At 45.1% G+C, this 21,959-nt stretch overlaps 1 protein-coding gene across 1 annotated transcript in view; it reads right to left on the minus strand.

Moving 5' to 3' along the window:
- ASXL1 (ASXL transcriptional regulator 1) overlaps positions 1–21,959 on the minus strand; it is a 36,572-nt gene that overhangs the window by 6,943 nt on the left and 7,670 nt on the right. Inside the window, 9 exon segments of the mRNA XM_087962323.1 lie at positions 1,612–1,717; positions 2,741–2,837; positions 3,579–3,742; positions 4,014–4,157; positions 5,427–5,520; positions 7,906–8,003; positions 9,648–9,762; positions 10,857–10,965; positions 16,700–16,782. Of these exon segments, the coding sequence (XP_087818449.1) occupies positions 1,612–1,717; positions 2,741–2,837; positions 3,579–3,742; positions 4,014–4,157; positions 5,427–5,520; positions 7,906–8,003; positions 9,648–9,762; positions 10,857–10,965; positions 16,700–16,782 (1,010 nt within the window).

Consider the following 21,959-nt stretch of genomic DNA (forward strand, 5'->3'; position numbering starts at 1 on the left):
CCCCACAATTTCCCACCAACGGTCTTGCACACCCATCTTCTGTATATATTTACAACTGGCACACTGTCAGGGCCCGTGAGCTACTCGCTCCTAAGGGAGGCAGTCCACTTGACCTCTTTAGCCCAGGGTGTCCAACTACGGGAGCTTTAAGACTTGCAGACTTCAGCTCTCAGAATTGAAGCGATGCTGGCTAGGGAATTCTGGGAGTTGAAATCCACCCATCTTAAAAGTGGCCAGGTTTGAGAAAGAGTGCATTCAACTGAATTTATGTTTTACCGACAAAGACATAAAGGGCAGACTATTATAGATCTATTCCAAGGTATTTAGCTCTCGTCAGCTAGCCATGCCATTTTTCTGGGATTCAAAACCTGGGCTACTTGGGGATGGAGCCATATGCCCCCTCCCATAATTGGGTAGATCAGGATGCCCCGATTTAAAAAAAAAAAAGTGCATTAAATCATTCAAGACAAAAGAATAAAGGACACACTTTTTGGTGTTCTCGCATCGAGTCTGTTTTTGAAAATCACACCACTGCATTGCTGCTGCCCTCAAATTATGTCTGAGGATTGTCTGCCAGAAAAACCTTGACTGCCCTTTGCTTTAGCCAAGGGTGTCCAACCGTGGTAGCTTTTAAGACTTGTGGAACTTCAGCTCCCAGAATTCACCAGACAGTGATGCTGGGAGTTGAAGTCCACAAGTCTTAAAGGGGCCACTTTTGGAGACCCCTGGGCTAAACAGAAGAAGTCTGGCCAGGGACCCTCATTATGTTGTGGCCCTCCAGCAGCCAGTGGAGCTAGTGAGGAGGTTGGGGAGGAACATGGGCCAGTCCTGGAGTCTGGGGAAGGCTCCGATGAGTTGTCGGAGGCAGAGATGGGGCCAGGGCCGCCTGACAGTTATCAGCTGCCTTCGGAGTCGGAGATCAGTGGGGCAGAAGAACAGCTGGAGCCTGTTCCCAGTGTACGCATGCACAGAGCTGCCAGGAGAAGGGAACAGCTAAGGAACAAGGGCCGACTGGGGAGTAAAGCCACAGGTGAATAAATGGTGAATGGCCCCTCCCGGGGGGAATAAAAGAGGAGCGAAAGGGGAGTGGGGTTTGCAGGAGACAATTAGTTGATTTAATTAGGGTGAAGATTTGTTCCTGACTCCTAGCCAAGTATTTTCTGCTACAGCCTTGTGTTTGGAAGCTATCAGCCTGGCAACTCTCCAAGGTCTGTAGTTGTAAATCACTCTTGAAGGCTTGTTTACCGTGACTTTGATGGATGCGAATGAGGGGAATTCACATTAGCCTAAATAAAAGGGGTTTTGTCGAGACGAGGAGTCGGCTTTGTGATTTTGGGAAGCCCAGGTCAGAACACGCTAAGCTTTCCTGGGAGAAAAGTCGCAGAGGCTCAGTGGGCCTTCCTTTCTAGGAGTTCTCACTCAGCACCCCCCCCCTCATGACAGGCAGGGAAGGTGTCAAGGACCTCTTTGTGGGCCTAGGGAAGGAAGAACCTGTGGGGCTTTATCCAGGCAACAGCTATGGGGAAACAGAACCTGCTGCCACAAAGACCTGTGTTGCATTCATTCCATTGATATACTGGCTCAGCCATGTTTCCAACACTTTCCACTTACTTCTGCCCGTAATAGTCTTCGAAAAACTGCTCTTTCCAGATTTCTGTTTTCTTTTCCTTCTCCATTTCCTGCCTGATGCGGACCTGCATCTCGTGAGTAAACTCCCCTGGAAGGGAAAAAAAAAAAAGAATCAGAGTTTATTTGGCTTCGTAAAAACACTAGAAAAGAAACACACAGAAACGAGCAACTAGGATGATTTAAGGCCTGGAGGATAAGACAGATGAAGAACGGTGGCAAGAATTGGGGTGGCAAGAATTGGGTACGGCCTGCCTGGAGGAAAGAAGGATTAGGGATGAAGTCATAGCAGTGTTCCAGTATTTGAGGGGCTGCCACAAAGAAGAAGAGGAAGGGGTCATTTTAAAAGGACTTGAAGGCAGGACAAGGAGCAACGGGTGGAAACTGATCAAGGAGAGAAGCAACCTGGAATTCAGGAGAAACTTCCTAGCAGGGAGGACAATTAAACAGTGGAACAGTTGCGGGTGCTACAACACTGGAGGTTTTTAAGAAGAGACTGGACAGCCATTTGTCTGAAATGGCATAGGGTCTCCTGCTTGAGCAGGGGGTTGGACTAGAAGACCTCCAAGGTCCCTTCCAGCTCTATTGACTGACTGATTGATTGAAAAATGACAGCAGAAAGAGACCCAGGGGTGCATCCTGTCTGCCCTTTGAGCTTCTGTTTTCTTTTCTTTCTTTTTTTAATGTGTTTCTTTCTTTGTCTCCCAGATGTCAGACATATCCCAACCATGTTTAAACTCAGTTAGAGATTCACTTATTCTGCTGGAAGTTGGTCCCAAGCTTCCACTACTTTTTCTGGGAAGTCACTTTCAAACATTAGAGGTAGTCCCTTGACTTACAACAGCTCACTTAGTGATCGTTCAAAGTTACAACGGCACTGGATAAAAGTGACTAAAGACAATTTTCCAAACTTACGACCATTGCAGCATCCTCAAATTCGGACGCTTGGCAACTGACTCAGTTGTGGTATCCCGGCTATGCTGGCTCAGCAATTCTGGGAGCTGAAGTCTGCCATAAAGGGGTCATAGTTTCCCACCCCTGTTCTAGGTCAACGCTTGCTCCAAGGATGGGCTTGCCCCCTCCCCTTCCTCCTCATCCCAGAACCAGTACTTACCGTCTGCCAGCCTCTCCCGCCAGCTCTGGGCGGCATGAGCAAAAAACTCGTTATTGAGGGCACTTCCACTCAGGCGCAGCAGTCCGTCTGTCCCAGGCTAGACGGGAGAAAGAGAACGTGCCTTTATCGACTCCGTTCCAAAAGTGGGGAGACAGAGAGAGAAACACAGAGAGCAAAAGAGAGAGAGAGAGAAACAAGAGAAACAGAGACACACAGAGAAAGAAACAGACAGAGAGAAACAGAGAGAGAAATAGGGAGAGCAAAAGGCAGAGAGAGACAGAGAGACAAGAGGTACACAGAGAGAGACAGAAAGAGAAACAGAGAGAGGAAGAGAGAGAAACAGGGAGCAAAAGGGGGAGGAGAGAGAGACAAGAGAAAGAGAGCGAAAGGGAGAGGAGAGAGAGACAAGAGAAAGAGAGAGAGAGAGGCACAGAGAGAGGAAGAGAGATAAGAGAAAGACAGACACAGAGAGAAACAGAGAGAGAAATAGGGAGAGCAAAAGGCAGAGAGAGACAGAGAGACAAGAGGTACACAGAGAGAGAAAGAGAAACAGAGAGAGGAAGAGAGAGAAACAGGGAGCAAAAGGGGGAGGAGAGAGAGAAACAGCGCGAAAGGGAGAGGAGAGAGAGACAAGAGAAAGAGAGAGAGAGAGGCACAGAGAGAGGAAGAGAGATAAGAGAAACACAGACACAGAGAAACAGAGAAATAGGGACAGCAAAAGGTAGAGAGAGAGACAAGAGGCACAGAGAGAGAAACAGAGGGAGCAAAAGGAAGAGGACAGAGAGAGAGGGGGGGAGGGGCAGAGGGGGACAGTGTGAGGGAGAGATAGAGACCCTACCTGCCTGTCCACTTCAGGGAGGAGGAGGAGAAGCTGCTGCTGGAAGTGCAGGGGGAGAGCGTTGAAGGTCCTAGAATTGATCAGCGCCCGCAGGTTTGTGTTCACCAGAATGGAGCCCGGCGTCTCAAAGTCTATGTCGTCCCCCCTGTTCCTCTTCATTTGTCCTGCAGTTCCCAGAAAGCAACAGACAACCAGAAATGTTTACACAGCCGAGATTCAAGAGCGGCAGACAACTATTCATCTCCTGGCCAGACGGCGGTGAGAGGGGAACTTTTGGCCGGCGCTCCCGGCACTCCTAATAAAGGAATCTTTGAGTTTGCGCCAAGAGGGCTTGTCGTGTTTGAGGAGCTGGGTCAGAACAGGCCTCTTAAAGTCAGCCAGGTCCAAAACTGCTAAAGTTCCTCCTGTGGAGAGGAGACCCCGGAGTCCACCTACCGCCTGAGGGTTTGCGGACTCCCCGGAGCAGATGGGGGGCTTCCCTCGCCACGTCTGTCCTGTTGCAGAGCGCGCCGGGCAACACGGAAGACCTGCTGCTGCTGCTGCTGCTGCTCTCGTCCCCAACCGGTTTCCCTGCAAACCCTGAAAAAGAGCGAGCGCATCAGCTGCAGCCCACGGCCACCCGGGGCTCATCCGAGCGGAGCATCCTGATAACGCAGTCACAGCAGGAGAGGGCAAACTTCAGCAGGAGGTTTGGGGCCCCCCTCGACTCTGCCCACGTTATCTGTTACGGAAGGGAGGGCAGGGAATGAATCGGGGTGGCAACACGGGGTAGCCGCCTCAACTTACAACCGTGATTGAGCCTGGAATGAATGGCCATTGTGTCGATTGTTAGGTAGGGGACGATGTGCTGCATTAAAAGGCATTGGATTAAAAGGAGTAGCCAAAATGGATGAATGACTGATGTGATATAATGGGTGGGTAGAAAGAGAGAGATGGATGGATGGATGGATGGATGGCAGATATGATATAATGGGTGGATGAATAGAAAAATATAGATGATAGATAGATAGATAGATAGATAGATAGATAGATAGATAGATAGATAGATGATAGATAGATTAGATACAGAAAGACAGACAGACGCTAGAGATAGATGGACGCATAGACAGAAAGAGATGATAGATAGATAGATAGATAGATAGATAGATAGATAGATAGATAGATAGATGATATATATCAATAATGGATGGATGAATAGAAAAATATAGATGATAGACAGACAGACAGATGCTAGAGATAGATAGACGAATGCATGGATATGATATATGATGGATGGACAGAAAGATAGATAGATAGATGGATGGGTGGATATGATATAATGGATGGATGAATAGAAAAATATAGATGATAGACAGATAGAAAGACAGACAGAGAGATGCTAGAGATGGATGGATGGATGCATGGATATATGATGGATGGACAGAAAGATGATAGAATGATAGATAGATAGATAGATAGATAGATAGATAGATAGATAGATAGATAGATAGATAGAAGGATGGACGGATGATATATGATGGATGGATAGAAAGAGATAGACAGACAGACAGACTTAGAGAGATGATAAACATAGATGGGCCGCAATTTATACCTTGCAGATCATTTTTAACTTCAGGAATGTAAAGTTTGCTGGACTTCAATTCCCAGAATTCCCCAGCCAGAATAGCTGTGCTGACTAGGGAATTCTGGGAATTGAAGTCCACCCATCTTAACACTCCTAAGGTTGCTTTTGGGCTAAAATCAAGTCAGTAATAGCAGCAACTGGGAACATTTGTGAGCGAACGGAGGCTGGGGCTGGAGGGGCCACATGGGTGTGTAGTTCAAGGGGGAAGAGGAACTTCCACTTACCGGAGGAGGGTTCCATGTGGGCCCCATTTACTTTCAGCGGTGTCAGGACCACGCGTGGAAGCATCATGCCCGTCTTTTTCTTCTGTTTGCTCACCTGTTTGGCAGGAAATCAAGAGAGCGTTGCCAAGGGAATAGAGAGGAAGCCCGAAGGTTCAGGATTTGCCTTTCTCAGCAGAAAGGATCAGAGGCCCTGGCACCCTGCATTGCAGGACAGCTCAGCCTAGTGGTCATAACCTCAGAAATGAAACAAAGCCAGCTCTTCCAAAGACCTTTATGGGTTCTCCTCTTTGATCCTGCCAATGGAGCAGGTGTGTGGTACTGCTCTACACAGCCTCAATACAGGTAGTCCAAGAAGCTTCTTCGGTTCTGATAGGATACAGCTGAAGAAGCTTCTTGGATGAGAAGTGAAACATCTTCCAAAAAAAACAAACCAAGAAAGTCCAGTTGCCTCCTGAAAAAAGCACCTTTGGGGCAACCATGATCTGAGGGACAGAAAATCTCTACATAAATTGTTTACACGGATTAAGAGCTGTCACCCACACATGGTAAAAACTCATTCGTTGCCACCTCAAAAAGCTGTAACTAAACGAAAAAGGGGTTGAGTTACAGGATGCTAAATTTCAGCTGAATATTAGGATAACAATTTTTAACAGTAATTGGGGATTGTCAAAGGAACTGCTTAAGAGTAAGAGATAAAAGTAGAAGAAAAGGAGTCCCTGCGGATTTTTACTCCACTAGCCGTCGCCGACCTTAGGGGGCGCTGCTCATCTCTGTTTCAAGGCTGTTGAGCCAGCACTGTCCAAAGACATTTCCGCAGTCATGTGGTCAGCATGGAGTCATGGAGCACTGTTACCTTCCCTGTTAGGTATAACATTGATACCAAATATGGTTTGGGTGAATAAATATATAAAACTTAGATATCATGGTTTAAGTGCTTATCACTTTAAGCACAATGCAGCAGGCAATTAGCCGATTAAGGGTGCGGTTAGAAGTTACAATATAAGGAAGCATTAGAAGCTGGAAAGCTTACTGTGTGTTACTGCGACTAACTGTGTCTTACTGTGACTAACTGTGAATCCTGTCTGCTACTGTTTGCTGATTTACTGCGTAATTCTACTGTTCTACTGTTTGAGCGTCTTGCTGAATATCCAGCGATTGTTCCTCTGGAGAGAGGCACCGGAGGAGGAGAAGATATCTTTATCGGCTGATAAAGATATTGTAAGACTCTTAACTTGGACTATACTAGTGAGTCTTACTGGATGGAAATACTGTGAATGACTTAATGGACTGAATGACAATGCTTTGAACTCTAAATGGATTAAAAACTATTTAAACTACAAACAGTGTTTGTGTTCAGTGTGTGTATACTCTGGGGCCCTTCCTGGCTTGACTACTGCTGCAATACTCTGCTAGGGTTAATCCCCAAACACTAACATTCCCACTGAAGTGGTACCTATTTATCTACTCGCATTCGCTTGCTTTCGAACTGCTAGGCTGGCAGGAGTCGGAGCAAGTAGCGGAAGTTCACCCTGTCGCGTGGCGCTTGGGTCTCGAACCTGGGCTGCCGGCTCTCCAGCTGATAAGCCCTGTGTCCTAATGACTGAGCCACTGCGTCGCCCAGATGGGGAGAAAAAATTTCTGTATTGAGGCCTTCGGGCAGGACAACCGCCTGTGAATGTTCATTGCACTTAATTTCCTACACCATGCAGGGGGTTAGAACAGGGGTCTCTAACTTGGCAACATTAAGACCTCTGGACTTCAACTCCCAGCATTCCCCAGCCCCATCCATCCCCATCTCAGACCCCTGGGTTAGTAAGAGGCCTCTGAAGACTCTCTTCCTTTTAACATATATTCTGTTGCTTTGCTCCCATTTCTATTTACAGTCAGTCACCGGAAATTAAATTAACGCTGAAATACAGGGTATAATTCTCGTAAAAAGCATGCCAACTCTCCTCCAGATAATCTGGGGGGTGCTTTCGCTCCAATTATTCTATCTAGGTCAACAAAAGGTTCTTAGATGACTCATCCAGGCCTGTCTGTGGGGGAGATTTTAATAAAAATCTGGACAAGCTTTGGCCAAACTCCTCCTTAGCAGTCGGAGGCGGTCTCCGAGGCCAGGTCTGTGCAGCTGCTTCTGCTCAATTCTAAGTCCAACCTCTGCCCCACAGATTACAAGATTACAACTTTTACAGCAGAGACCATTTCTGCAGCTTCCGCTTCCTTTTTCTAATTCATGGGGCTCTTTGAAGTCTTCCCACATTTAATTCTGTCTAAAATGGGTCACACTCTAGCCGTGGGGGGGCTCTGCAGCTGTTTATAAACAGAGAGGAAGCTGGCCGCTGACTCCTTAGCAGGGTTAACCAGAAGCGATGCTGGGGGAGGAGGAGGGGAGTTCAGGTGGAATAAAGGTAGCTTCCTGTTTGCAGCTCCAGGGTTGTGCTCACCCACCAACCGTGGAGCTCCTTTCCGGCCTTCCTACCTGTGACGCTGTTCTGGTGCTCTCTCGGAGAGCAAGCGAGGTCTTGCTCTGGGACTCCGTGGAACAGGAAGCATTGGAAGAGGTTTCATCTAGAGAAACTAGAAAGGAAGGATCCTAGCATCAGAATGCAGCCCTCTGTCTGGGTGGTTCGGGGGCTCCTAGGGCGACCCACATAATGCTGTTGTCAACCCTGAAGCTGAGGGACGGGGGGAGGGAAATAGAGATAGTTGGGACTTTGTAGCCAAAACAAAGTATTTTCTCTTGGGAACCAAGGACATTCTCACCCCTGGTCGGGGGAAGGAGGAGTGGTGTCACCAGGCAACCAGAGTGAGCCGTGATTGGACCATGGGACTGATTGTTTTGAGAAAGTGGGAAAACTTTAATTTTCAATTAGGTGAAAACTGTGGGGAACCCCCAGAGTCAGTTTTCGCCAGATGTGTGCCAATGTGATATATCCAATAAAGCTATTCTTTGAGGAATCTGCCTGTCTCAGAGCTTTTGCTTGCTATGGGTCTATAACTTGGAACCCTGACAACTGTTTTCGTGAGCTCCGCCGATGGCCTATTTGCTTCAGGGTCCAATCCGAAGTGCTGGTTATCACTTTTAAAAAGTCCTGGGACCAGGCTACCTGAGGAGCCGTCTCACCCTGATGGTGGAGGAGGGCCTGTCCGTCAAGGAGAAGAGCCTTTTCGGCTGTGGCTCCTGCACACCCCCCCCCCAGGTGAGATTCCCCCTTCTGGAAGAGCCGGAGGAGCTGGCTCTGCCAACTGGCCTGGACCCCCAAAATGGGGAAGCATCATTCTAAAGGCAGCTAATGAACTAAGACCCCACTCCCTGCCCCCAATGCCTCTTGCTCCCTTCCTCCCCATCTCTGTCCATTTTCAATTAACTTAATGATGGCGCTGTAGTTAAGAGTACAGCACTGCAGCTGACTCTGCCCACCGCCTGGAGTTCGATCCTGACCGGGATCAAGGTTGACTCAGCCTTCTGAGGACCCAGATTGTTGGGGGCGAGATGCAAATAACACTTCTACATTGTAAATTGCCCAGAGAGGGCTATAAATAGCGATAGCAATAGCACTTAGACTTATATCCTGCTTCCTAGTGCTTTCCAGCCCTCTCTAAGCGGTTTACAAAGTCAGCCTCTTGCCCCTAACAATCTGGGTCCTCATTCTACCCACCTAAGAAGGAGGGAAGGCTGAGTCAACCTTGAGCCTGGTGGGATTTGAACTGCCAAATTGCAGGCAGCCGTCATGCAGCAGAAGTAGCTTGCAGGACTGCACTCTAACCACTGCGCCGCCGAGGCTCTTAAGTACTGTGGGGCAGTATAGAAGTCTTAAGTGCTACTGCTATTTATTGTTTTAATGTTTTTAATTACTGTAAGCCACCTAGAATTATCCCCAAGAGAGGTGGGTGGCATATGAGTTGAATGATAAAATTAAATTAAAATATATAAAATAAAAATTAATTAAATTACATTCAAATTAATAAAATATAAATTAAAATTAAAATGAATAAAAATTAAAAACAAAATAAAAATTAATAAAATTACATTCAAATTAATAAAATTAAAATAAATTAAAATTAAAATTAAATTAAAAATTAAAAACAAACCAAATGAAAATTAAACAAAATAAAAATTAAATAAAAACAAAAAACATTAAAATTAAAATTAAATTAAAATAGCTACGGAGAAAGCAGCCGGAGGAGGAGGAGGCGGGCTCGGAGGAGGCGCACACTTACCATCGTTGTCTCCGCTCACAGTGCTGGCAGCTTCATTGGAACCGCTGCTCTCTGCATCATCCAACTCTTCCCCTTCAGGGCCAGCGAGGGTCCGAGACCACTGGGCAGCCGCTTTCTGGAAGGACCAATCAGAGCTTGGAGAAATTGGGTCTGGGGAGCCAGAGGGCAGGACCCTATGGCTATAGGTGACCTTAAGGGCCTTCCATTCCCCACTATCCAGCTACTACCGGGTAGCCAGTGCATTTCACTTTGAGCCAGTTGCAGGGGGTTAGCCAACATAAATAAAACATGATTGTGGAGTCCTCGGTGCTCTCTGGTTGTTTGTTTGTAGACTTTTCATTACCCAACTAGGCAACAGCGCTCGGTGAATGTGGGGTTTGCTTCCCGTTTATACAAGCATGGTGACTTGTCCTGCCAGTGGGGGTGGGGTAGGGTTTTCTCCTTGATAATTTCTTGATTAGGGTATTGTTTTCTGGTTGTTTGTTTGTCTGGTGTGAATCCCCGCTTATCTGGGTCTTGGCTGCCGAGTTCTAGTCTTATTTTGTTTGCTTCTCAGCTTTTTGTGGTCTTTTTTGAATGGTGTGTAAATATGGATTATCACTATGTATTTATTGATAGCTGATTGTCTCGAATGTCAAAACTTTCAAGAATTCCCTAGCATTTTAGGATTTGGCTTAGTCTAGGATGCTCAGTTTTTCCGAGTTAGAACTACGGTTGACTCTGTCCGTGTGTTGTGAGATTCAGGAGTTTCATTTATTCTTCTGTTAGCTTATGTTCATGGCTACGCTCTTCTACTCTTCTGCCTGCTTGTCCTACAGGGTGGTAGTTCTAGTCCTTATCCTGTATGTTGTACAGTCATACGCTCTATGTACAGTCCTTATTCTCCAGGATCCAATCTGGATCAGTCACCGGGATCAGTGGTTTAGTCTTCCAAGCTTTTGGACTCATGCTGAAGAATGAGTCCTTTATACTGTAACGGCCACCATGTCAGACAGAAGGCAGGCAAGGCAAGGGAGCTGTCATAAGTGCAGCATGACATAATATTCCTGTTTAAGGTCAAATTTACTGATCTGCACCCAAAACTGGCTAATGACAAGTTCTAGATCCAAGACCTTATCACCTGTCAGGTGCTAAATTCATACAAAATTCATCAGTCGGTTACGCCTTCTACCCAGTCTCTGGATTAAAGGAACAGAGACCTGGCCTTACCTTGAGAGTAAATAGGCTGATCCGCCCAGGAAGTTTATAAAAAAGCCCATCACAGCTTCTTGAATTGGAGTGAAGCATTGCATTCAGGCAGGCCAGTGGGGATGTGCCACTGCAGGGGGAAGACAGGCAAAATTCAATCAGTCAGTCAAGATATAGGTTGCTTTGGAACAACTGTGGCAAATTCTGATAACCCAACATATTATAAGAGAGAGAGAGAGAGAAAGAAGAGAGAGAGAGAGAGAGAGAGAGAGAGAGAGAGAGAGAGAGGAGAGAGAGAGAGAGAAATAAAGAAAGAAGAAAGGAGACAAAGAAATAAAAAAAAAGAGAGAGAGAGAAAGGAAAGGAGGAGGGAGGGAGGGAGGAAGAGAAAGGAGAGGGAAGGAAGGAAAGAGACACAGGGAAGGAAGGAAGGAAGGAAGGAAGGAAGGAAGGAAGGAAGGAAGGAAGGAAGGAAGGAAGGAAGGAAGGAAGGAAGGACTAAGAATGGTGCACCTCAGGTCCCAAATGGATACAGATAGTTTCCAGAGTCTGTGCTGATAATCAGGCAGATAATTTGTCTTGTTCCTGGTTAATCTCCAAAATATGGAGCTGGCCAAGGAGCTGGTTATGTGTCTTTTGAATTTCTGTATGTTTATTTCAAGGAGAAATACGTTTGGCCCCAACACCGTGGACCCCCTACCTCCAGCTCCCCTATGGGTAACGATTCCCCCAGGCCTTCTCCCCTGGGCAAGGAGGCTACCACTTTGGCTGGGTAGACAAAATTCAGGCCGCCCAGGTATCGTCTGAATAGTGCTGTCAAAAAACAGCATCTGGGCTTGTTTGAGAATTGGGAAAGCAATTATCAGTCCTGGTATTAAGGTTTGGCTCTCTGATACGAGCCACACCCCTCTGGGAAAAGGCAATGTCACAGGTAGACCTCGGCATTATGACAATTGAGCCCAACGTTTCTGTTGCGTGCTGCATTTTATGACCTTCCTTGCCACCGCTGTCACATAAATCACTGCTGTTGTTAAGTTAGTCACACGGTTGTTAAGTGAATCTGGCTTCCTCGTGGACTTTTGCTTGTCCGAAGGTCATAAAAGGAAACCCTGGGACACTGCAATGGTCATAAACATGAGTCAGTTGCCAGGCGTCTGAATTTTGATCATGTGACACCAGGATTGCAGTGGTGGTGAGTGTGAAAAAAACAGTCGTAAGTCACTTTTTTCAGTGCCATTAGTAACTTTGAATGGTCACTAAATAAATGGTTGTAAGTCAAGAACTACCTGCATAGAATTCAAGGTATTTTTACAATAACAAATTAGAATTATTAGGCAATGTCTTCTTTTGTAAAGCAATGATTTCTATATAGTTGGTGTATAGTTGTACACACACACGACCATAAATGTTTAGCACTAGTATTTATTTATTTTTTAAATCTGGGTTTTAACATTTTTGGGGTTTTTTCCTCTTCTATGTTTTGCTTGTTTAGTTTTTTAATAGTTTATTGTCTCTAATATTTCCTTCATTGTAAGTTTTGGATGTTTATACTCCAAAACTTGTTAACGTTGGTAAAAATACAGTTGGGAGGAAAACAATCTATAGCATCTGGATAGGAGAGTTCTCTAAAGAGGAAAAGGCTAAAGAAAAACAGAACTGAAACTGGTTCTAAAATATGATTTTCAATCTTCAACACCTCAAGAGAGCTTTGGTTTCAATGTATTTTTTTTAAAAAAGGAAGTAGGCTTATACATTGAAAAATTACACACTGCCCTAACAAAACTCTTCCCAAATCAAACTTTGTTGCTTTTCTCCCTCCTCCAAAAGATTTTTCGTGTGTGTGTGTGTCTGTGTCTTTTTTGGGAGGAAATCTCAGCTGCGTTTTTGGCAGTTATGGACAATTCTCCCCAGATTAAAACATCGATACAAGCTGAAGAGAGGATATCAACCACAGAAGTTTGTACTTCTACAGATGCTTAAGACAAATGGCATTCTTGGAAAAGACACGGCAATAGGACAGTCGCTGATCTGCATTCGCAAGACACACCCCCCCCCTCAAGCCCCTTCTTCATTCAGACAACATTAGCCAGAACCACTAAGAGAACTCAGGAAGTCCTCGAGTTTTAACCATTCATTTAGCGACCGTTCAAAGTTACAACAGCATTGAAAAAAGGGACTCGTGACTGTTTTTCACACTTGCTGCCGTTGCAATATCCCTGTGGTCACCCGATCAAAATTCAGGTGCTTGGCAACTGGCATGTACTTATGACAGTTTCAGTGTCACGGGGTCCTTTCTGACAAGCAAAGTCAACGGGGAGGCTAGTTTCACTTAACAATTGTGTTACTAACTTAACACAGCTGCAGTGATTCACTAAACAACTGCAAGACAGTTTGTAAAATGGGATGAAATCACTTTAACGAATGTTTCACTTAGTAGCATAAAATTTTGGTGTCAATTTTAACTCAAGGACTACCTGTAACTACAGAGGAAGTGCACTGTAGCCTCCTACAGTAATGTAAATAGTTACCGTATAATTAATGTAAATAATAATACAGAAAAAGAGCTAAGCTAGTAAACCAAGGAGATATTAGAGAGCTGCCTGCCAAAAGACCTAAAATGTAAACCGTATTCAAAATGAAGCTACTTGCTGCTTCCAATCAACCAGAATAACAGAGTTGGAAGGGACCTTGGAGGTCTTCTAGTCCAACCAGGCAGGAAACCTTATACCATTTCAGAAAGATTGTTGGTCTAATCTTTTCTTTAAAACTTCCGGGAGCATTTACAACTTCTGGAGGCAAGTTGTCCCACTGATTAATTATTCTCACTGTCAGGAAATTTCTTCTTAGTTCTAAGGTTGCTTGTCTCCTTGGTTGGTTTCCACCCATTGCTTCTTGTCCTGCCCTCAGGTGCCTTGGAGAATAGCTGGACTCCCTCTTCTTTGGGGCAGCCCCTGAAATATGGGAACACTGCTGTCATCCGGTGGCTGTGGAGGAAACTGGGGAAGGGCGCAGTCTGGCTGGGCATCCAGAGGAAGACCCAGGGCCACCCTCTCTTCATCCTAGGGCACACAGGGAGGAATGGATAAGGGAGCAACGTGGTTTACGGGGGAGGAAAGGGCCCTGATCCCCTTCATGGGCTGCAGCTGGGAAGACTGTTTAAAAGGGCAAACCGCGCATGGCAAAGTTGCTGGAAGAAAAGCGTGAAATTATTCTGGTTTGTCAAGTCTTATCTGAGTTCTGGCATCCTCCCAAGTGTGCGTATTTCGTTATCTTTTGACATCTTCAATCCCTTATCCTGCCCTGTCTCATTAATTGCTGCAGCGTAGTTTGTGTTGGTTTTCCTTTATAATTTAGATGTACTTTGAGTTTGGACGGAATTTCTTTTAAAAACTGTTCTTGGGAGAGTTTTTTCTCCAGCCGATGATAATTGGATATTGGGTGCCAAGTTGAAGGAATTAAAGGGACTTTATTTTTGTGACTTTGTTGCTTTTGTGCCACGCCCCTTTGGGTCTTCACAACTGCTCTCCTGTCTCCCCTGGTCCTTCTCTTCACCAGACCAGCCATGCCCAGTTCCTGCAACCGTTCATCATATGTTTGAGCCTCCAGTCCCCTAATCATCTGTGTTGCTGTTCTCTGCGCTCTTTCTAGAGCCTCAACCCTCACATGTGGGGCCGCCTCATCCCCAGTATTGACTATCCTCTCTGCTTTCGTGGGCCCAGGGTGCAGAGCAACAGAAGGACAGAAAAAAGATTCACAAGGGGGGGGGGGGAAATCTGCTGCAACAGATTGAGGCCAATTTTATTTGCATCTGTTCCTTCCTATGATCAAAAAAGGTACTCAAAAGATTGTTTAACTTCCCACCCCACCACAAGAAACAAAGGCTTATCGTTTTCAAAATATGGCCTACGGTTTAAAAAAGAAAAAAACTCTGAGCGGGCCATTAAGTGGCAGCATGATTAATACCGTTAGCCTTTGATCTGGCTAGCAAGAAACGAACATCCCAAAGCTGAAAGAAAGACTCACATAACTTTCTGGAGAAACTCTTTGTAAATGTTCATGTTTAGTCAGACTAGAACACTTAACTGGAACAGCTTTCTATCTTAGAGAAATAAAACAAAGTTTAGCTGCGTTAAATAGATAGGACTGTCACTCCAAGCTCACAGAAATAAACCATGCCATGTGGGGTCCTGGCTGCTCTCTGAGCTTGGCTGTTTTCTTGCAGATGTTTCGTTACTCAAGTTGATAACATCTTCAGTGCTAAAAGGGAAGGGGGTTTGTAGAAAGTAGTAGTAGTAGTAGTAGTAGATGACAACGACAATTACTGCACGGTCCTTGGTCCTCCTCCACTTCTCTGAACTTGGTTGTTTCTTGCAGATGTTTCATGACCCAACTAGACAACATCATCAATGCTACAAGGGTGGGTAGTTTGCAGAGTGGAAGAGGATGAGGAGTATGGGATCCTTCGTGCTCTCTGGGTTTAACTGAATAGGGAACATCATCAGTGCTGAAAGCACATGACGTAGTTCCCTAGTTGAGTCACGAAACCTCTGCAAGAAAACAATCAACCTCAGAGAGCACCAAGGACCCCACAATCTTCCTCGCCTTTCCCTCCTCTCTGCAAACCCCCCCTCCCTTCTAGCACTGCTGAGGTCTATGGAGATTCTCAGTCATCCAGGTCACCCAAAGGTGTTTTTTTCAAGAGGCAACTGGACTTTTGGGTTTTTCTTTGAAGACGTTTTGTTTCTCATCCAAGAAGCTTCTTCAGCTCTAACTGGATGTTCCAGTCAGAGCTGAAGAAATTTCTTGGATGAGAAGCAAAACATCTTCACAGAAAAACCCAAAAATCCAGTTGCCTCTTGAAAAAAACACCTTTGGGATAGCACTGCTGATGTTCCTTAATTGGGCAATGAAACCTTGTTAAGAAAACCACCAAGCTCAGAAGGCACCAAGGAGCTCACAATTCAACTCTCAACTACAGATATTCTCTTCTATGCCGTTCCATGGCGTTACCCCCTACACGCCTGCTCCTGGTGGTGACAGACCCAACGAAGTGTACTAGTTTGAACAAAGGGCATCATGCGAGACAAGTCAGAAGTAGAAAGGCTGAAGAGAAGAAAGTTAAGGAATCCTCCAACCCAAGCTAAAGGTCACCTAAGGCAGGGGTCTCCAACCTTGGCAACTTTAAGCCTGGAGGACTTCAAACTCACAAAATTCTGGGAGTTGAAGTCCACCAACTTAAAGTTGCCAAGGTTGGAGATCAGGGGTGGGATTCTACCAGTTTGCACCTATTCGCTAGAACTGGTTGTTAACATTCTAAGCAGTTCGGAGAACCAATTGTTAGAAGAAATTACAGGCCTAATCCTGTAAGGAAGGCAGGAAGGAAACATTCTGGTGTTGCTTACAGAAACTGCCTCTCCGTTAACCCTTATTACGTTCTTGGCAGGACTAGACTTCCTGTCTCAGGAACCTCTCTGGAGGTTTTTTTCCCCTTCTTTGCTGGTACTTTGCTTGTGTGGAGGGACCATTCAAAGATACAATGGCACTGAAAAAAGCGACTTATGACCATTTTTCACACTTACGACTATTGCAGCATTCCCAGAGTCATGAGGCGAGGAGATGCGTGCCTCGATGTGAGTGATGTTGAGTTGGCCACGCCCAGCCAATAACATGACCACCAAGCCACGCCCACCAACTAAACCATGCCCACAGAACTGGTTGTTAAAAATTTGAACCCCACCCCTGTTGGAGACCCCTGACCTAAGGCATTCCAAAGCAGATAGGCTGAAGAGAAGAAAGTTAGGGAAAAAGAAGTAAGCCAATTTTAGTTCCTCATCCTCCGACTTAGGAGGAAGAACAGGACTAACCTCATTTCCTTTAGGCCCTCGGTTTCTATAACCTGAAGAATCTGTTTCGGGGTCATCGGTCCATCAGAATAGTTTTCCAGCACCTGGGGGGAAAAAGAGAGAGAGAAAGAGAGAGAGAGAGAATCCCAGGTTTAATGTAGATAATAAACTAACCCGAGGATATTCAACCACAATTGAAAGGCAAGAATGGCTTAACCTTCCTGCAAAGCTAAACTGGGATGAACTTTAGCTCCTTAACGGTTTCAGCGCAGGCCAAGATATATTTCAAATGATAAAGAGGGACTGGCCAGACTCTTTCAGCTGCTGCCTCGGGGCTGAGCTAGAGCAGACACAAGAGACTCGTGGTCTTGGATCTCTCTGGCTTTCTTCCCTTCTTTAAATGCAATCACGAGGATGGGTGCAATGCAAGTCGAATGAGTCAGTGTCCCTTGAGGGCTTTCTTCAGCCCTTTTCCCGCTTGTTTTTCACGTCCAAATTATCTCGCTCCAAGATGTCATCTGCCCCACTCAACAAAATACTCCCTATGCCTAGGGATGGGCAAAGGGCTAAAGAAGGACAAAGTTCACCCAGAAGGGAGAATGATTTAGAGCAGGGGTCTCCAACCTTGGCCACTTTAAGACTTGTGGACTTCAACTCCCAGAGTTCCTCAGGTGTTGAAGTCCACAAGTCTTAAAGTGGCTGAAGGTTGGAGACCCCTGATTTAGAGAAGGGGTCATGATGAAAGCGATTCCTGGCTTCAAGGAAGTGCAGCCAGAAAAGGCTTCAAGCAACTAGCAGCAGGTAGAGAAATATAGGCGGTCCTTGATGTATAACAGTTCATTTAGTGACCGTTCAAAGTGACGGCGGCACTGGGGGGAAAAGGGACTTATGACGGTTTTTCACACTTATGACCGCTGTATCATCTCCACGATCACAATTCGGATGCTTGCCAAGTGATTCATACTTATGACGGTCGTGGTGTCCTGGGGGTGTCATAGGAATCCCCTTTTGCTGACCTTCTGACAAGCAAAGTCAATGGGGGAGCCAAATTCGCTTAACAACGTTACTCATTTAATAACTGCAGGGATTTGCTTAACAACTGTGGCAGGAAAGGTCGTAAAATGGGGACAAAACTCACTTAACAAATGTTTCACTTTGCAGTAGAAATGTTGGGCTCCATTGTGGTCTGTCGTCCTCGAGTTACAACCACAATGGAGCCCAACATTTCTGTTCTTAAGCAAGACAGGTAAGCGAATTTTGCCTCCAGTTTACGACCTTTCTTGCCACAGTTGTTAAGCGAGTCACTGCAGTTGTTAAGTGGATCATTTGGTCATTAAATGAATCTGGTATCCCCACTGACTTTGTTGGTCAAAAGCTCACAAAGAGTGATGACATGACCCCGGGACACTGCAACCGTCATAAATACAAGTCAGTTGCCAAGTACCTGAATTTTGATCACATATCCACGGGGTCGCTATAACAGCGGTTAAGTGTGAACGGTCATAAGCCACTTTTTTTCAGTGCTGTTGTAATTTCGAATGGTCACTAAATGAATGGGTGTAAGTTGAGGACTACCTGTACTGACAAGGCCTGTTGTCAATTTTAGACAGACAAACCTGAATATGGGTGCTTCTGTGAAGTATTTTTCTTTTTTTCCCCAAAATATTTTTTTATTTTTACTATATAAAGAAAGAGCAACAATTTCAATATCTTTATAAACGGTGTGTTGTCTGGTTAGTTAGTTTAAGCAATAATAATAATGTTCATTAGTAATGATCATATAATAACAGTATTTTCTCAACATAATATTAATACTAAATCATATTGATAATAAACATATCATAATAAACGCTCATGGTAGCAGCCCACCTGGGTCAAAATAGCCAGTTTTCTTTCTGCTGATTTTATCAGTTACAGTATTTATTTGTTTGTTTGTTCTAGGAGTCTCATTCGACTTTCCCCAGCCCAGTTTCCCAAAATAACCAAAGCTCTGAGATAAGGAACAGGTCCACTTCCTTTGGCTGGAATATGTTATCCGTTCCTCCTTCCTTACACATTATTCAATTTCCCATTTACTGTTCAGACCCACACAGCTGAATGGAACAAAGCCAAGCACTTGTTAAGAGGGGCCAGTATAGAATTCTGTGAACCTCTTTTGTCGAAAGGAAGGTTAAAATAAAGTCAACGTAAAACACAACTGTGAAAAAAGCAATGTCTCGTTCTCCGGATGTAAACGTTTTTTTTTTAAAGCCATCCAAACATATCAGAAGATGCTGTTTTACACAGTGTCTACCCTACAGCTAATATTCATGCGAACTATCTTTAATGTGAAACTTCATTTAAAGCCCTTCCAATCGTGGACTGGCTGCCAAAATTCTGTGCAGCGAAATGGTTAATTTTCAGCGGCACATTTTTAAAGGATCAGAGTGGTTGCACAATTTCTTAACGCCCCAGTTTGCCAGACCTCGTAACAGTAACCTATCATAAAAACATACTGTTTCAGAATTTCTGATTTACAGCCATTAAAATAAGTGTCAACAACTTCTAGCCTCACCGAAAAGAATGCCAAGTTAAAAAGTTAAGTTGATGCAAACAACTTTGCATAGTAGATTGATTGATAGAAAACACCCCAAAGAGAGGCAGTTTAGTGTAGTAGTTAAAGCACAGGAGCAGAAAGCTGGAGACCAAGAGGTCAAGTTTTTCTGTTGGCATGAAAGCTGTCTGGGTGGCTTTGAGCCACTCCCTTGCAGCCCTACCCACCTCACAGGGTTGTTGGTTGTGGGGAAAATAGGAGGAAGTTGTGTTGGATAGGTCTACATGCTCAGGAAGGAAGGAAGGAAGGAAGGAAGGAAGGAAGGAAGGAAGGAAGGAAGGAAGGAAGGAAGGAAGGAAGGAAGGAAGGAAGGAAGGAAAGATTTAATGTAGAAAGAAGGAAAATACTGGGAAGAAAGGGAGGAAGGGAGAAAGGAAGGGAGAGAGGGAGGAAGAAAGGGAGGGAGATAGGAAAGGGAAGAAAGAGAGGGAGGGAGGGAAGAAGGAAAGTGAAGTGAAGGAAATAGGGGAAAAGGAAAGGAAAGGAAGAAGAGAAGGAAGGGGAGAGGAAGGGAAGGAAAGGAAATGAAGAAGGGAAAGAAGGGAGGGAGGGAGGGAAGGAAGAAATGGAGGAAAGAAGGGAAGGGAAAGGAGAGGAAAGGGCAGACAGTACTGAGGAAAGGGAAGCTCATAGCCTCTGAAAAGAGAAAAAGTTTGATCTGAATTCTGTATTTTGCTATTAGATTGTATAGCAGCTGTAAGGGGGGAAAAAAAGTGGGTTCGCAAAGAAAACCGTAATGCCTCCTGTGAGTGAATTTAGCCTGGGAGGAGTCGCAATGCATCAGGCCCGCACAAGGGACAGGCCCCTGGAATCCAACCAAGTGATCTAAAAGGTGTTGAGCCCCAGGCCTCTGAAATAGCCACTCCAACTCAGGGCAGAGATAAAGGCATATTCTTCAGTGACACCACCAAGTCACCCGAAGGATAAATACTGGGTGCTTTCTGACCAGTTGTGCTTTAGTGAAAATACAGAGAGGCATAAAATTAATTGGAAGCCTGTGAAGTTCAATCACAAGCAATGCTCTCTCTATGCTGTTCCAGGAGATGCACACATGAACACTGAAGAGCAGGAAGCGTGTTCCTAAGAGACATAAATCGATAGGAAACGGGTCGTAGAAATATGACTCTTTAACTTTCAGCAAAATGACACCAACTGCACCATGGCCACGAAGGTGTGAAGCCACATCAGGGTGTGTGTGTGGGGTGTGTGTGTGTGTGTGCTGAACAGAGTGTGATAAAAAGCACTCACTGGCTTTTGCAGATGTTTTTCTGAACTCACACTCAACAGCCATGGTGAATTATGCCCCACGATTCAAACTTTTCTTTGAAAACCATCACCCGCTGGAGGTAATTCCTGCTATTACAGAGAGTCCTCAAGTTGAACCACAACGCCAATCTAACGCTTTATTGAGTTATAAAATATTCCAAAATGCAAAAGTCAATAGGAAAGCAGAGGGGAGGAAAAGGGGGAAGAGAAGTGAGGAAGGAGAAGAAGAAGAAAAAAGAAACATTGACTTCCCACTCTCTGTTGCAATAAAATAAAGGCATTAACATCCAATCACAACTTTTTGCTTTCTCACAATAATATGAACCAGCCATTTCTGTAAGTCAACTTGCAACCACAATGGAGCCCAAATGTTCCACTGCTAAATGGGACAGATGTGAGTGAACATTGCTCCATTTTACGTCCTTCCTTGCCAGAGGGGTTAAGGGAATCGCTGCAGTTGTTAAGTGAGTAACCCGGTTGTTAAAGTGAATCTGGCTTCCCCCATTGACTTGGCTTGTCAGAAGGTCGTGTGTGTGTGTGTCTGTGTTATGTGATCCCCTTTTGTGACCTCCTCACAAGAAAAGTCAACGGGTGAAGGCAGACTGACTTAACACCCAGGTTACCAACTTTACAACTGCGGCGATTCAATTAACAACTTTGGCGAGAAAGGTCGCGGGATGGGGGAGAACAATTCATTTCACAACTGTCTCACTTAACAACCAAAATCTTGAGCTCAGGGTGGTTGTAGGTCGACGACCAACCCTGTATACCACTTCTAGAGCATTGCCTCTGCTGCGGGGTCTCCAAATGGTATCCTTACGCTCTTCGGATAAAAAGGAAGCCAAAACCATCCAAAGATTAAAGGTTTTTCCTCCGTTCCTTCTTGCATTCCTTGAAGTCATTTGAGCACATGTAGATAATTTGGGAAGAGGCTTGCTTTTCTCTCTCTCTCTCTCTCTCTCTCTCTCTCTCTGTTCCACCAGACTAAAGATTAACTTCTGCTTTCAACATTCCTGAGAGTCCCTCCTGTTCAACCTTCTGGTATGGGTGATGAGGTTTTCCTGCTCCTGAAGCTTCTGCGTGCAGGAGAATTTTTGAAAAGGAGACGGGCCCCCACACTTCCCATAAAACCAAAGAGGATATTTTGCTTTCCAACCCATAAAAGGCATTTATTATAGTTGGACATTTATGGAAGAATCAAGACTCCCAAGATTACAGGTAGTCCTCGACTTGCGACCACAACTGGGCCCAAAATTTATGTTGCTAAGCAAGACAGTTGTTAAGTGAGTTTTGCCCCTCTTTATGATCTTTCTTGCTACAATTGCTAAGGAAGGAAGGAAGGAAGGAAGGAAGGAAGGAAGGAAGGAAGGAAGGAAGGAAGGAAGGAAGGAAGGAAGGAAGGAAGGAAGGAAGGAAGGAAGG

Source organism: Notechis scutatus, chromosome 3 (genome assembly GCF_049901735.1).
Source record: "Notechis scutatus isolate UNSWTSFEM ecotype Mainland chromosome 3, rNotScu1.2, whole genome shotgun sequence".
NCBI lineage: Eukaryota > Metazoa > Chordata > Lepidosauria > Squamata > Elapidae > Notechis > Notechis scutatus.